This window comes from Hyaena hyaena, unplaced genomic scaffold (genome assembly GCF_003009895.1).
Source record: "Hyaena hyaena isolate Hyena2069 unplaced genomic scaffold, ASM300989v1 scaffold_431, whole genome shotgun sequence".
In the NCBI taxonomy this organism is placed as follows: domain Eukaryota; kingdom Metazoa; phylum Chordata; class Mammalia; order Carnivora; family Hyaenidae; genus Hyaena; species Hyaena hyaena.
Genome location: NW_024081055.1, coordinates 520,085 through 537,475, shown reverse-complemented (window position 1 = coordinate 537,475; position 17,391 = coordinate 520,085). Strand labels below are relative to the sequence as shown.

Genomic DNA, 17,391 nt, shown 5'->3' with positions numbered 1-17,391 from the left:
ATGGATACACAATGTACACAGATATATAATGGAGAAAAATAAAGCCGAAGCTGGGTGGAGGGTGGTGAGGAACTGTCACTTTAGGGGAGTTAGGTATTTCAGCTGGGGCTGAAGGAAGTCAGTAAACGTGCAGTTGTCTGGGGGAAGTTTCCAGATAGAGGAAACAGTTAAGTGCAAAAGCCCTGGGAGGAAGCACTAAGTGCTTGATGAACATGGACGTGGGTGGCAGGGTGTGGAAGTAGGGACTACAAATCACATAGGCCCTCGGAGAACAATGGAAACCATTCAGGGATTTTGGCCAGAGAGCGAGCAAATCAAGGGAAGCCAATTAGCAATTAGCTGGCAATCAGAGTGAGAGACACTCTTCAGGGCAGAAGGGAGGCAAAATGGTCGTGTTGGAAGGTAAAGCTGTCAGGATTTGCAGAGAGATTTGGAAGTTAGAGATTTGGGTTGTTAGAGAGGGATCAAGAATGAGTCTCATAGACTGGAAGGAACAGATTTGCCACTAAGAGAAGATTTAGGAGGACTGGGGAGCAGGGGTGTGTGGAAAAAGATAAGCTTTCGAGATCTAGATACTAGAACTGGGAACACACAGAAAAGGCAGGGGGGAAGACAAGACCACAGAAGACCATTTTCTAAGGAACTGAGCCATGTCAAAATGGACAGGGCCTTCTTTGTGGCAACCAGGACAGGTCATCACCGTACACTTCCTGTGTATCTGATAGGAGGACACAGAAAGAACTGGATTTATAAGGACTCTTCTAACCTGAGATTCCACCCACTCACAAACATTCATGTTTTATTTCTCATTATTATGAAAGAAAAGCGAGATAAATCTAGTATCTGGTATCAAATCTTTTTGCTTTTCACTACTTCTAAAAATTCAATTTAAAAAATTTCAAGATTCCAATTTCAGTCTAAAAATCTGCCTAATTAGAACAAAAGTGCCGAGAATAGGGATCCTGTCTTTCTCTGAAGCTGAGGGCCTAACAGGAACTTATTTGGTTTATGAAGGAACCAATGGAAGGTACAAATCAGAGTTTCATTTCAAGGCTTTTGACAGGCTTTGCTTAACTGCCCCTTGAAAATGTATGTAGTGCCCAGTTCGTCTTCTGAGCACTAAGAACAGGACAGGATTTATTTCCCCACAATTTTGCCAGTACTACAAGTACAGTGCTTTCTGTGATGCCCACTGGTACAGGTGACAATTGGCATCTCATAGTTTTTATTTGCATAATGGGGTTTTGCCCTTTTTGTGCTTTATTAAGCATCTCTATTTTTAGTTTTTGAAAAAATTTTTAAAATATTTTTATTTATTTCTAGGAGAGAGAGAGAGAGAGACAGCGTGAGCAGGGGCGGGTCAGAGAGAGAGTGAGATACAGACTCTGAAATAGGCTCCAGGCTGGCAGTCAGCACAGAGCCCGATGCGGGGCTCGAACCCATGAACCGCGAGATCATGACCTAAGTGAAAGTCGGACGCTTAACTGACTAAGCCACCCAGGCGCCCCAGTTTTTGAGAATTTTTAATTCCAGTATAGTTAACAGTGCAATATTAGTTTCACGTGTACAATATGGTGATTCAGCACTTCCGTATGTCACAAGTGTCCTCTTTAATCCCCATCACCTATTTCATCCACTAACCCCCACCTTGAATTTTCTTTTATGAATGGCATTTTAATGTCTTTTGCCCATTTTCCAGATGCCTTATTCTCAATTAAAATGAGTTCTTTATGCATACTGAATATTCAAACCCTACATACGTTGCAAATAATTTCCTTTATCTTTTCCCATACAAAAATTTAAAAATATTTCCTTTACTGTTGTTTTGCTAGATTAAATATTTTAAAGCCACATTTAAAAAGTTCACTCACTCATGCCACTTGGGTGTCTGCCCGACTCTTGATTTCGGCTCAGGTCATGGTATCAGGGTTTGTGAGATAGAGCCCTGCATCAGGCTCTACACTGGGCTGTGCATGGAGCCTGCTTAAGATTCTCTTCCCCTGCCCCTCCCCCATTCATGTGCATGTACAGGCTCGTGTTCTCGCTCTCAAAAAAAAATTCACTCAGTCAGTATACAGTAAAACCTTGGCTTGCAAGCATAATTCATTTCAGAAACATGCTGGTCATCCTAAGCACTTGTATATAAAAGTGAATTTCAAGAGCCATTGGCTCAGTTGTGATCATGTGACATCGGCGATTCGTACTATTTCGATCACAAGACATCATTTATCAAGTTAAAATGTATTAGAAATGCTTGCCCGTCTTGTGAACATGTGCTGAACAAGTGACTCGCAATCCAAGGTTGTATCATATAGTGAATTGCTGATTATACATGTATAAGGAAATATATTGAACATCATGACAAACGTGAAAGGTGTTATACACGCATGCTTATAACAAAGCATACAGGAAGAGCTGAAAGAGTGGAAGGTGCTGTGAGTGATCTCATGATGAGGGGGGTGGGAGGTGCCCTGAATGATTCAGACAGGCTTTGAGGAAAAGTTATGACTGAAATGAGGCAGAGAGGTAGGGCTTTCAGAGGGGGAGGTCTCAGTACACGTCTAGAAGTGGATCGCATACACAGATGCAGGAGACGGAGCACAAGGCCTGTTGGGGCGACAGGGAATAGTGCAGTGTGGGTTGGCTGCGGAGCGGACTTGAGTGCTTTCCCTTCCATGATGCGGTCTGTGGCTGACTTCCCTAGTGCAGGATGCTTACCCTTTATATTATAATCTTTGGAGCACGATGCAGAAGGTGCAGGAAAGGGGATTTTCATTTTCACAGCCCTTCGACACCATGACCCTCCCGCTCTGGGCTGCACACAAACGAATCTGGCTGACTAGTGTCCCATAATCTAAGGAGCGGTCTGCACTTTGTTTTCTGATCTGGTTAGAGTAGATGTTTAAGGTCCCTTGAGGGTTGAAACACCTAGAAAATTGTAGATTCCACGAGGTAGCAAATCTTATTTTGATTGCAGATAAAAGTCTCCGCGTACCTTATACCCTAAATGTGGAGGATCATTATCAAATCCTTGGCACTGGTGGCTTCAAAGACGGAAGCACAATATTCCATCATGATACATGTCCTGTGTGCGGTGGGTCATCTTTGCGCAAGATAAGGCATGAAGTTACTGACATCGATTTCCTCATAAACATGGAAAACTTAAGCAACTGTAAGGTTCGGGCTTCCCGTCCCCAGACTCAGTTATAATTAAGGTAGTTTAAACCAAATAATTGTAAAATATCTGTGCAGTGTGTTTTAGTTTCTAGCCACTCAGTAACTTGTGAGATCCAGGCTTAAAAATTAACTGTTGCAGAGTTAGCACAGAATGATTAAATCCTTTGGGTAAGGATTTAAGAGATAATAATGTAAATAAGGTTTGAAAAATATGTAAAGCCCCAAATATTCTTCAAGGTTATAAGGGATGAAAACAAGTAAGGTATGCATATTTAGCTACCCTTAGATTTAATGTTATTTAGATCAAAAAAGAATAATCAAGTTGATGTCACAAAGTCAAACTCAAGCAGTTTTGATTGCTGAGGTAGTAAATATTCTATCCGAAAACTTACGGGAAATTTAATATAATTTAAACACATTTTTGCTACACACATGCATATAAATAATTATATCCACACGCTTCAGTAACTATAAGTGGATAAAGTCAGAGATCAGATCTTTTCCAAATCCAACTTATTTGACTCGAAAATAAGACACTTCCCAGCTTTCAACATACATGTAAATTTCTTACCTAGTCTTACCCAGATAAATTTGCCTAATTCCCCCTGTACTATTCCAGCGCTAACTCCGAACTACATAATTTAGGACACAGGGACACTGGTATAAGGGCACTTCAGAATTCATTCTTAGGAAGAATGAATATGGAAGAGAGATTTCATCACTATAAATGGAACTGTTCCTTCGCATGCCTGAGTGCTAATATACGGCAGATCATTAACCATACAGCACGTTGTGGGATTTAAGGGACAAGAGTGTAGTTCAAAGTCTTTTGATAAAATCATAATTATCTTTGAAAATAAACACTCAGAATTCTCATCCACGTATTAGCTCCTGTATGAACATTCCATTTCATTTATTGGAATGCTTTTTTGAAATGCTGCATTACCGTAATAGTACAGAATGATATAATACAGTATTTCACCTGAAAGCAATTACCAGTCTTATAGCATCAGGAAAAATGGTTCTTTTAGTCACAGAATGAAATACACAAAAATCCCAAGGCTATGTTACTCTCTGAGTCTTTTCAGGATTGAAAACGGATTATAAAAAACTCAAAAGACGTTCCCGGGTTTACTCATTACTGTAAAAATAAGACACAAAACGACACTACAGTTACAACCATTAGGACGCAATCATTAAATGATAGGACTAAAGAGCTATATGACTCAGTTGCCAGAATTTGTAACATTCCTTCTGTTTCCCCATAAAATAATTGTAAACCACACACATTCTCTAAAGCAGCCTTCCAGTGGGTCAACACACATGCTCTCTGCGCTAGACGTTTGCTACAAAATAGGAGGAACCGCTTCTTCCCTCCATTATCATCTGGAAAAAATGTAAAACCAAACTGCTGGAATCGTTCCGCCAGCTAGGCTGCGCCCCCTACTGGACGATGTGCACTATAAAGCCAGCCCGTCCATGTTATTACTTCCTAACACTGTAGATCTGAATGTATAGAAGAAAAGGCCTAACCCCTACCTCACTGAACTTCCCTGAACACACACGAAAAGAATCCCTTAGTAAACTGACTTTTACAGTGGAAAAAAATCAGCAGACAGAGTGTTCATTCTACAAGTAAACAATTTCAGTCATTGAGAACTGGTAACGAAGAAGCTTTCTACAGCCTGAGTCTCCTTTTCAATACATTGGAGGCAGATTTGGAGCAACAGCTGTAGTAATGGGTATACTCTAAAGTCAATCTTCTATGATGATTTGTGTATTAGTACAAATCACATTTTTGTGAGTCCATCTACTCTATGGATTTCTTTAGGCATAAACAGGAGTCACAGTAGAAACATGCTGGGAAGATCACATACACAAGTCTCTTGTCACAAGCATCAGTGCTTTTTCCAAGGCTGTTTCCTTTGCGAAGACTCATTTGGGTAGCAAGGTCTTTCCTCTGCTTCATCCCCAGGCCTGAGATTTGCAGTAGTGTAGGACCAGTTTACCATCACTGCCAAAACACTACAAAAGAAAAAGGGAAAAAAAAAAAAGGCACTATATTAAACTCAATTTTTGATATTCCTACATAAAACTACGAAAAAAGTTATATATATTATAAACCTTCTGGTACATGTAAGTTTTCCGTAAGACTATTCCTTTCAACAGGTCCAGGTTACTCGCGGACACATATCAGTATCATAAACATTGAATAAAACCTAGTATTTTAGGCATGGCTGGGCTTGCATTTTATCTTGTCCATCTCTGACTGTAAGGTATGTACTGTTTCCTAGCAGTGGTGCTACGATGCACACTCGAATGATTATGACCAGTAACTCGTAAGAGTGGGGAGTAAGAAGGTCATTGTTACGTCGTCTTCCTTTTCAGCGCCTCGGGAGGCAGATCTGGATTACTGTACTTCACAGCCATCTCCTGTTCATTTTATTCATTTCCTAATTCCGCCATCACTGTATGAGATCCAGCTATGTTCAAAGTGTTAGAAGACGACAAGAAAGTAATCTCTTCTTTCACACCAACTAAGAATGGACTATCATCTCTTAAAACGTTGTCAGTTAATGATCACATAATATATACAGATGTGCAGACTCCATTAAGAAAGCAGAGCACTGGGGTGCCTGGGAGGCTCAGTCGGTTAGGTCATGATCTCATGGTTCTGAGCTGTCAGTGCAGCACCTGCTTCAGATCCTCTGTCCCCCTCTCTCTGCCCCTGCCCCCACGAGCAAGTGCACAGGCCCAGGTGTGCTCCCCCAAATAGATAAACTTAAAAAATATATTAAAAAAAAATAAAGGAAAGAAAACAAAGCACTGATGTTTTTACCTCATAGAGAGTTCCAACCTCCTGGTCTGGGGAGGGTGCAAAGGACTGATTCACATAAATAAACTGCGAGAAAGAAGAAAAAAGGTGATTCATGTTTAATGGTATCCTGATGAATCTGCACTTTCCTGGGTTCCAATCATTCAGCTATTTCAAGTTGTCTTCAGAAGTGAAAACAGCTTCCCTAAACTCCTTCTAATACTAATAAATCAGTCAACCCAATGAGAGCTTTAAAAGATCAATTATGTCTTTCCTCTGGGTGAATACACGTAACAAAATTTCTGGTCCTACAATGTGGTTCCCAACTTTTTATAACTAAGAAACCTTTAAATACTGTCTTTACAAATAGCATTTGAAGGTTTATTCAAGAAACTCCTAGAAATATAAATTTTTCCATTTACTCATTCTTAAAGACAGGCTTTCTCCTAAGGAAATCCCATACATATACAATATACAGCTCCGTATCAAGGAATCTAGTAGTTGAGCTACTTTGTGCACTTTGGGGTGGGAGTATAAATGCCACACATTTGGACTTAAAAAAATTTTTTTTTTTTTTTTTTTTTTTACCTTTATCACCTTTGAAAACTCTCAAACTTTGAACATCAGGTGGAGTGCCACTACTGTTAAGTCACTTCCGGCCATATGAGGTTAAAACAAAAAGCCACTGAAACCTAATGTCCTTACAGCCGTGTTCTTTAAAGGATATACTGTTCAGTGTTTCAGTTGTCTGTTTTCACTAAAACATTTCGGAAGATAACAGAGACAAAAGGCCACAGTGTCAAGTGGGTTTTGATAATTTCCTTTTTAAAAAACAAAGCACATTATTTGCAAGTAACATATTCAATTTTCCTTTGTCTGTAATCAAACCTGAAGACTAAAATTTCCTGGGCCTAGCATGGTCTTCAAAGAAAACAACAGTATCAGAACAGTTGGGTGACAGACTCTACGTGGATCACCAGCTATAGCAAGGACAAAGGTTGTCTGTCTCCCCCTTGGGCAATCCAGTGTGGTAATTAAGAACAGAGGCTCTACAGAGATAGATACAGGTTTGAATCTTGGCTCCAAATTCAAATAACCTTTCACACCCTGTTTCCTAGTCTGCAAATGTGGAAAAGAGCAGTACCTATACTTCATGGGGGTGCTGAGAAAGATAAAATGAGACAGGACACATCATGGATCAGTGCCTGGTACATGTACTCAATAGACACTAGTTCTAATGATTATTTAAAAACAGTCCATGCTTGATTATCAATTCATGGCTAAGGCTGAGTAATGTTCTAATACAAACACTCAGAAATTTAACAGAAACTGGTGTGCACTTTAATGTGAATGTCCTATAATACAGATATAATATTTTGTGTTTAGTTCCTGGCAGTTTAAGTAGGAGTGGACTTAGATTTTATTCTTGGTGCATTTTAAATTAGGAGACAGGCTCTTGACGACAAGTTTATTTCAGCAAACAGTTACTGTCTATTATATGCTAGAAACTGCAAAAAGTGTGGAACCATGGAGATTATTGTGATCTCTCCCCTCAAGGAATTTTTGATCTAACAGAGAGGCAGATGCACAAATAGGTAAGTAGATGGTTGGGAAATGTGCACGTGACAAGGTGCACAGTATAGAGATGTGGCATTAGTTCAGACTAGCAAAAAGCTCAGGGAAGGTTCCTGGAGGAGATACCTGAGAAATAAATAGGGTTTAAGTAGGCGAAGAGAGTAACATAGGCTTTGGAGGCAAATGGGGCAAAAGTAATGAGCATCAGTGTTGAAGAGACAGTAGCATAGCCAGAGAAGACCACTACAGGAATTCAATGTGGTTTCCATAATGGGAGTTAGCAACTGAAAGTGACTAATAAAATAAAAAAAACCCAACCCAGCAATACAGCTAATTTAAAATTCCAGCAAAGTGGGGCACCTCGGTGGCTCAGTCGGTTAAATGACTCTTGGTTTTGGCTCAGGTCATGATCTTAACCGTTCCTGGGGCTGAGCCTGTGTCTGGCTCTGTGCTGACAGCACAAAGCCTGCTTGGGATTCTCTCTCTCTTCCCCTCTTTCTGCCCCTACCCCTGACTCATGCACTCTCTCTCAAAATAAATAAACTTAAAAAAAAAAAATTCTATAAAAGTAAAATGTTAAAAATGCAATCTTTTGTTAAATGTGACTACTGTAGAAGATAAAACTTTTTTTTTCAAGAAACATTTTATTTTTAAAGGTTTATTTTTGAGAGACAGAAACAGAGTCGGAACAGGGAAGGGGCAGAGAGAGGGAGACACAGAATCCAAAGCAGGCTCCGAGCTGTCAGCACAGAGCCTGATCTGGGGCCTGAACCCACGAACCGTGGGATCATGACTTGAGCTGAAGTTGGATGCTCAACCGACTGAGTCACCCAGGCGCTCCAGGAAACACTTAAGATTGTATTTATTTTATTTGAGAGAAAGAGAGCATGAGAACACACAGGGGAGGGGGTCAGAGGGTCAGAGAGACAATCCCAAGCAGGCTCCACACCCAGCACAGAGTGTGATGCAGGGCTTGGTCTCACGACCCTGGGGTCATGACATGAGCTGAAATCAAGAATCAGATGCTCAACTGACTAGGCCAGCCAGTCAGCCACTCTGGGAAGATAAAATTATTTTAAAAATTGATTTGGTTATTGGGGTGCCTGGGTGGATCAGTCGGTTAAGTGTCCAACTTTGGCTCAGGGTATGATCTCACGCTTCATGGGTTTGAGCCCTGCATTGGGCTCTGTACTGACAGCTAGCTCAGAGCCTGGAGCCTGCTTTGCATTCTGTATCTTGTGTGTGCGCGCGCGCTCTCTCTCTCTCTCTCTCTCTCTTAGAAATAAATAAAAACATTTAAAAAGCAAATTGATTTGGTTTTTAAATTACTAGTCTTTCATCATTATGGAGTTTTTTTCTAGTAGCTTCTGTAGGAAGGGTTCATGGGGACAATTCCAAATTCCTGCACATTGCTAATAGCTTGTGCCTATTAAAAGTCCAGTTTTGTGGCATATAAAATCCTTATCTCACATTTTCTTTCCTTGTAACTTTGATGTCAAAACTTGATACGTAATTTTCTTTCAAAGTCATGTTCTCTTTCTTCCCCCTTGTATGTGCAAGGAAGTTTTGTCTTTTACTTTCAAGTATAGTACAATCTTAACAGAATGTTCCTTGGTACTTGTTATTCTGTGTTGATATTCTCATGCAACTTTTCTTTTTTTTTTTTTGTTTTATTTATTTCTGAGAGAGAATGAGAGAGACAGCATGAGCAGGGGAGGGTCAGAGAGAGAGGGGGATACAGAATCTGAAACAGGCTCCAGGCTCTAAGCTAGCTGTCAGCAGAGCCCGATGCGGGGTTCGAACCCACAAACTGTGAGATCATGACCTGAGCCAAAGTCGGACGCTTAACCGACTGAGCCACCCAGGCACCCCATCATGCAATTTTTCAATATGTAGTTTCAAGTCTTTTAAAGAAATTTTCCTTGGGGGCGCCTGGGTGGCTTACTCGGTTTAGTGTACAATTTTGGCTCAGGTCATGATCTCATGGCTCATGGGTTCAAGCACCGCGTCAGACTCTGTAACACCTCAGAGCCTGGATCCTGCTCTGGATTCTGTGTCTCCCTCTCTCTCTCTGTCTCTCAAAAATAACTAGAAACACTAATAAAAAAAGAAATTTTCCTTGATTTATAGTTTTAAATATTTGTTTGTTCCTTTGCTTTTTCAGGGATTTGTTATCCATATATTCACTACTATTTGCCACCTTTCCTTATTTTTTAAAAATGTTTATTTTGAAAGAGAGAGAGAGAGAGAGAGAGAGCAAGTAGGGGAGGGGGAGAGAGGGAGACCCAGAATCTGAAACAGCTCCAGGCTCTGAGCTGTCAGCACAGAGTCAGATGTGGGGCTCGAACTCATGAACCACGACACCATGACCTGAGCTGAAGTCAGACCCTCAACTGACTGAGCCACCCAGGCATCCTTGCCACCTTTTTTACCTTCCATTTCTTTCTGGTTTAAAAAACTGGCTTTTTTTTGCCTACCTTTCCTAAAGCATTTAGGAAAGCATTTCCTAAACCTTACCTGTTATTTGCTCTTATGTTTCTCCTACTTAAATCTCCATTTCTGAAATAATTTTTATTTATAATTAAAACCTTTTCCTGAGCGGTCACTTCAGTTGAGTTTTACTGATGCTGATTATGTTTTTCTTAATGTCTTCTAGCTCATTTTGAAATAAGTTATTAACTTCTATCACAAGCACATCTTTCTGGCATGCTTTAGGAATGTCATCATTTTCTTATAACATTGTATGGCATTTGACCTTGGTACTTGTCTGTCGCTTGCTTTTATAATCTGTTTTCGACTTTGAGCTTTCCAAGATTCCTCTCTACTTGGGTCTGGTCTTTCTCTCTTCTCTCAGGTTCTTACCCTGCTCAATTTTGTTTCCCCTGCAGAAGTTCCTCCTTAGTGGGGGTGCTTGTCCTGCAAGGGAGTCCCACTGAGTGTTTTGAGAGCTCTCTGGGGCTAGACTGCTACAGCCCCTCCAGTCCTCCTTAGTGCCAGTACCTTATAATCACCCGCCGCTGGAGAGGACCACACCCTCTCAAGTTCAGCTGCCATTCTTAAATGGACTTGCTCCACTTTCCAGGGAACACTTGTGGCTATGTTCAGCTTCTCCTTCTCTCAGGGCTGTCAGATGCCAATACTGTTGCTTGCATGCTTCTTTCAGCATGTTTACTGACACCATGCATTTTACGGTTCATGAGGATACTCATTCAGTTTTTAAAAAAATGTTTTAAAAATGTTTTTATTTATTTTGAGAGAGACAGAGCATGAATATGGGAGGGGCAGAAAGATAGGGAGACACAGAATCCGAAGCAGCTCCAGGCTCTGAGCTGTCAGCATGGAGCCTGTCATGGGGCTGGAACTCATGAACTGTGAGATCATGATCTAGGCCGAAGCTGGACGCTTAACCAACTGAACGACCTGGGTACCCCCAGGTTTTTAAAAATAATTTTTTTTTAATGTTTACTCATTTTTGAGAGAGAGAGAGAGAGAGAGAGAGAGGCAGAGCACAAGTTGGGGAGAGGGAGACACAGAATCTGAAGCAGGCTCCAGGCTCTGAGCTGTCAGCAGATGCGGGGCTTGAACGCACAAACTGTGAGATCATGACCTAAGCCGAAGTTGCAAGCTTAACTGACTAAGCTACTCAGATGTCCCTGTCATCGAGTTTTATTATAAATAATGATCGTTTTTTGGTTTTGCAATTTAGTTAACTATGTTTTTGTGGGAATTGGAAACTCATTGATGCCTTTGATACCACTTGGCTTAAAATAATATCCATTTTGCTTAAAATAATGTGGGGTACAGCTGGATGAAAGTCAGATGTGAGTTTTACTTTAATTGAAGGAAGTGACAAAATGATTCTGTTTTTCCCCCCTATTGCTTAAATGTGAAGAGCTAATCAGATTCACTACAAAGGTTTAAAGTTGAACCATATGAATGCTATTTTTATTTATTACGGTGGGTGAATGAATGATGGTAATTTTACATGGTTCAACCTAATACATACTGGTATCAATCAGGTCCTTTCAGATTACTGCATAGAGGCCATACAAAGAGTCAAGACTCTACCATTAACATAGAACACAACATCATTTCATTTTGTGTTCATAAATTTCTAATAGTAATGCCTTAATTATTTGGTACTCCTCTGGGTTTCTATTTCACCATCCCTTCAGGCTGCACCCTCAATAGAGACAGCCTCTGCTCATTTCTTTTAAATATTATGTCCTCATTCCTCTAATTTTCCCGTTTAGATTTTGAGTCTAGACAAGGTCCTCTGCTACTATATGCATGTGGATGACACTCTCATCTTCTGCCTGTCTTTGGCATTTATTTAATTAAATTCTATATGGCATTCTTATAAAACAGATGCTTTACTCACTCTAATTGGTCACAAAGGCAACTTCCTCTGGAGGAAATCTTTGGCTCTGTGCTATTCCTGTCTCAAATAGCTTATAGTGATTGACCTACCCTGCACTTAGTTTTGTTTCTATAAACCTTTCGTGAGAGCCACTTCTAGCCAAACTCTTAGATCCATTTCTTCCTCTTTAATGGCAGAAATATATTCCAACACATTCCACTTTAATAAATTAATTCACTCATTTTATGCATTCTCACTCTGAAGTTCACAAGTAACTATATCCCTCCCCAACACTAATACATACGAGCTCTTAATTTGCATTTAAAAAAAATTTTTAATGATGAGAACTTAAATTTTTAATGTTTATTTTTGAGAGAAAGAGACAGAGAGAGAGAGAGAGAGACAGAGAGAGAGAGAACACGCAGGGAAGGAGCAGAGAGAAAGGGAAACATAGAATGTAAAGCAGGCTCCAGGCTCTGATTAGTCAGCAGAGCCCGATGTGGGGCTCGAATTCATGAACGAATGGTGAGATCATGACCTGAGCCGAAGTCGGACACTTACCTGACTGAGCTACCCAGGCGCCCCTTAATTTGTACTTTAAAAATTTTTAGTGATTCTTCAATTACCTATCTGCTCACAGATATTAATACTAATATTAATTAATACTAATATTAATGTATGTATTAATACTAATATTGTAATCTGCAGATAAAGGTGTCTCATACATTACTATCACATGTGACAAAAAAACCCCGAATGCATGTAGACATTTAAATTTCTGTAGTCAAATATGAAGTTAACCACCGGTGGCATTTAAAATATTAATCCTTACAAACGCTACCAGAAAGTACTGTATTATGAAATAGATATTTCTCTTAGTTCTTCCATGACATCTGGCAATATTCATGTAAGCAATATTCTTCTCCATATTGCTTACCTCAAGAATATTGGGAAGAAAGGAACATTGATAGCAAAATAAATTAAAAACAATAACAACACCACCACCACAAAACCCAGAACTTTTCTGTACTAATGTTCTATGACAGATCTTTCTGCATCGGCATTCATGACTGAGAAAAACTACCAATACAGCAGGTACAAAAGTGGTTCACATTGTAAAAGCAAATCTAAAATTCATTTCATTTTGGGGTTCCCCAGAGAATTTACTAAAGTACAGAAATTCCACCAACACTTCGGTATACCATTATTTGCAGTTGCCCGGGTACTATGATGAATGTATGTGGGGGAAATGATCACTGTTGTTTTCATACCAACTGTTCAGAGGCCACAAGCTTAAGGAATTTTTTGATGAAGTCAATGAGTCCTTGAATGGTTCGGGTTCGCTCTACAGCCCACTTCTTTGTTTTCATTATAGGGGTGTCTCCCACAGCCTTCAACAGGACATCAACTGTTAAAGAAAAAAAAATACTGAGCATCCAAAGAGAATGTTATATAAAAGACTTCAGAAAACTTAAACCTTTAATCTACACACAGTTTATGCATTTATGATACTGGAGGGATGTCTCAGATGCAGAAATGTTAGGCGATACTCTTTTTCAACAAACTTTTGTGGATTTTCCCCCATGATTCTACAGTCCCACAAAGATCTCCCCATGAAACTGACCTTTAGAATGTATTTGGACATAATGGGCAATTCCAAAGAGAATAAATGTAAGTATCTGGTCAATAAAGATATGACAAAATCTTTAAGATCATGTCATGGCCTTTTTCAAAGACCAAACTAGCAAAATTACAATAACTGTGTAGACACGATTACTGGTGGGAAAGCAAATGGTATATATACATTTTCTGGGAATTATTAGGATAATATATATCAAGTACTTAAAGATACACTTTGACTCATAACACTTCTAGGACTCTAGTCTAAGAAAATATAAGATGTGAAAAGAGTCACTTAGAAGAATTTCACCTTTGCTGAAGAATTCATTTTTACATAAACAAACAAAACTTGGTAATACTTAGAAGAGATTGGTTAAATGAAGGATATTATACTCTCTGATAGAATTTAAATAATACAGTAAAGCACACACATTCTAAACTCCCTGGATTTAAAATCCTGGCTCTGCCACTTATTAGGTATCTATATCTATATATGGATAAACTTTTCTTTTAAAAAGATGTATTCATTCATTCATTTAGAGAGAGGAAGAACATGTAGGGGAGTGGCAGAGACAGAGAGGGAGTGAGAGAACCCCAGGCAGGCTCCATGCTTTCAACACAGAGTTGATGCAGGGCTCAAACCCACAATCCGTGGGATCATGACCTGAGCTAAGATCAAGAGTCAGAAGCTCAACTGACTGAGCCACCCAGGTGGCCCATGCATAAGCTTTTTAATCTCTTTGGGCCACAGTTTCTCCATTTGTAAAAGGAGGATAATATCATCTACATCATAAGGTTGTTGTCAGGATTAAATGAGTTAATATGTGTAAAGTACTTAGAGCAGTATCAGCTTATACTTACTGAACCTTAAGATTAAGCGGCCATTAGAGAAACACATTATAAAAGAACATTTAACAGTATGACTAGGTTATCAAAATACGCTAAATATAAAACAGCATGTATAGTAGGATATCGATTTCATTAAAACCATCACAAACACCTATTCACATAAATGTGAAACAAACATGCACCAACATGCTACTCCTCAGTAGAGACATTATAGATGATCATTTGATTTTATTTGTGCTTTTTGTAACCACCAAATTTTTCACAATGAATGTAATAAAGGAAAATAATAGAAGGCGATAGAAAGTACTAGATAATTTCAGATAAATTGTTTCAATAACCCAAAATATCAATGCTAATAACGCAAAGACTATGAATCTTTTTCCTAAAGTTACTTTGCTTAAAACAAACAAAACAAAAACCCCAGACATCCACAATCAAAAGGAACACTGAAAGCAAAGTAGTGTACTGCTGCCCCCTAGAGTTAGCGCTCTTCTATTACACCCTCCTTGACTTCTCCGGTATGAAAAATGGATGGAGATTCCCAACAGGTCATTGAAATCAATTTATTCAAAGCTTACTCCTGGAATGAAGGCACTAGAACACAGGACACAAACAACTTATATTCTTGCTAAAGTTCATCTTCCTTTCTCTATTTAGTAATTATAGCTTCAGTCATCTAAACAGGATGAATTGGGAGGTAACAGATGATTTTGGTGGACTCACCTTCCATACCTCCCCTCATTCCCTGGGGACTATCAACAACTCAATTGTAACTGGCTACTTCAGTGAAGGGAAGCAGAAAATATTGTGGGGTATATATGCTGCTGAAGGAAGAAGTGTGGGAAGACAAAAAGCTAGAAAAGGGAAAGTTACTTATTGCAACTATACCTTAACTTCTTCTTTTTTAAAATTCTAAATGCGATTTGCTTAGAGTTCTCAACCCTAGCTGTATATTAAAATCAACTAGGGGAACATTTACAATACAGATATCTCTGTCAATTAAATGAGAATCTTTTTGGAAGTAGGGCATTGGTACATTCAAAAGCTCTCCCAGATCATCCTAAAGAGTTCCTAAAGATTCCTTCAAGAATCTTTATTCTTCTGTAGATTAAAACAAAGCGGATCATAGGAAATACTGAAGCTTCTTACATCAGAAGAGATCCTCAAAAAAGGGACAATTTCAGGGTAGAAATTAAATAGTTAGCAACTAAGTTTTACATCATAGACAGAAACTCCAGAAAATGAAAATATGATCTTTCAAAGGTGGTTTAAAGAAAAACAAAGCCCCCCCCCCCCCAAAAAAAAACCTATGCAGACTAAAGAAAATATGCCATATAAACTGAGTCCATATCTGGGTCGTGAGCCTTTATTTTTTCGCCTCTGCTTTACTCAGCTATCTTCACTGTCAAGCAGTAAGCTTTAGACTAAGGCTGTTAAAGCCAAAAAACAAAAGAACCTTTGAAAAGTCTGTTCCTGGTTCCAGCAAAAAGAAAAAAAAAATTCCACGAATCTGTAAAAAATCACGGAATTCTTCAGCAATAAAGATTCTAGTGCTTATCTACACAAATAATCTTAGGTTTCTGTTTCTCTGCTAATGTCTCATGTGGCAATGACACGTGTTTTCCCCAGATGTAGAGGCGATCTGACTTAAGAAGGAGACAGTGCTGGGGTAGTCAATTCTCCGAAAGCAACAGCAACCCAACGCAGTTCTACTGAGAAGCTGTGAGATCAGGAAGTGTAAAAACATGCCATGCCCAAACTTTAAAACTCTTGGAGTGAGAAAAGCTGCCTGACGCCCACGGTCAAACAATCCGAACCGTAATTGCTCACTTGAGGGCTTTTTCATCTGCAACTCTGCATACTGTGCTCAAGGACAAGATTTCGGCAGGATTTTCCGTATTTTACAACGGCGAACCAATTCTCAAGCAATAAGGGCTGCGGGTTCAAGCAATGAAATGACTCGCTTACAAAGGCTCCAAAACAGGCTGATGGGGGCGGGGGGGAAACGACGCCCTATGCCTTTGGTTTTTTCTGCACATTCTGTATTCTTGATCAAATTTCAGGGTTTTTTTTGGTACAAGGAATACATTCACGCGCCGTTGGTACAAAAAACGACGACACAGCCGGAAGGCGTACGTTCTAATCCAGGCATGCTACCGATCATCCCTAGCACCATAAGTCATTGATCAAATAATGAGATCCCCTATGAAGAACCTGGAGCCACCGAGATCCCACTCGGCTCCCATCTTCAACGAGCTCGCAGTCTGACAACCGAATGCAAGAGCCGAACGCAGTGTAGGAAGTACCGTGGCAGCCAAGTACCCGGCACCACACTGAGAAGGTGGGTCCAGAGATGGCTCTCTAGAGAAGGACTCGCCTCAAAGGTCTCGAAAGCCGAAAACTACACTTCCTCTCTCCTGACTGGTCAAAAGCCACGCTCGGGACCAGCCCTCTCAGTTTTGCTTCTTTATTGGCCGCCAGGGACCTAGTCGGACGCACTCTAAACCTCCCGCCACTGCCTAGAAGGAAACTGCTCTCAAAATTACTTTTTTTCTTGGTGTCGCCGGCAGGTTCCTCCGTTCCCGGGGAGACTGCAGCGGAAGAAGGGGGCTCCGGAGTGGCTGTTTCTGGGGAGACCTCCGTAGGTCCTTCGCCATCAGTAGTACTTGAGGGAGGTAGCTGCAGCGCCGACTCGGGCTCCTCAGCCATCTTGCAAAGTGGAAGGCGAGGGCGGAAGTGGTGGCGCAGCGCGTGCAGAGGGCGGGCTTTACGCCGGGGCCGTCGCTACGGAGGCTCCGGAGTGGGCGGGGAAGACCCAACCCAACGGTGCTAATTGGAGCTGCCGGTTGGTCGTCTATGTGGAACCTGTCGCAAAGCCCTGACTGTTTACCCACAACTACGGTTTTCTCACAGCAACAGCCCCCGGAAGGAGTCACTGAACCACGTACCCGCGCCCCGCCAAGCGCGCAAGCGCCTGACAAGTGGGCTCGGGGCC

At 40.4% G+C, this 17,391-nt stretch overlaps 1 protein-coding gene across 3 annotated transcripts; it reads right to left on the bottom strand.

The window, feature by feature from the left end:
- Positions 1 to 3,448: 3,448 nt before the first annotated feature.
- Positions 3,449 to 17,223, bottom strand: ATG12 (autophagy related 12). 3 transcript variants are annotated; one of them, XM_039252589.1, is made up of 4 exons: positions 16,943 to 17,137; positions 13,199 to 13,335; positions 6,017 to 6,079; positions 3,449 to 5,202 (listed from the first exon to the last, which is right to left on the bottom strand). In XM_039252589.1, the coding sequence occupies exons 1-4, from the start codon at positions 17,103 to 17,105 to the stop codon at positions 5,143 to 5,145; spliced, it is 423 nt and encodes a 140-aa protein (XP_039108520.1). In that variant the 5' UTR covers positions 17,106 to 17,137; the 3' UTR covers positions 3,449 to 5,142. The 3 variants fall into 3 exon arrangements, with proteins under 3 accessions (XP_039108520.1, XP_039108521.1, XP_039108522.1); XM_039252590.1 differs by lacking the exon at positions 6,017 to 6,079 and having other exon boundaries at positions 16,943 to 17,141; XM_039252591.1 differs by lacking the exons at positions 3,449 to 5,202; positions 13,199 to 13,335 and having other exon boundaries at positions 6,018 to 6,079; positions 16,943 to 17,223.
- Positions 17,224 to 17,391: the final 168 nt, after the last annotated feature.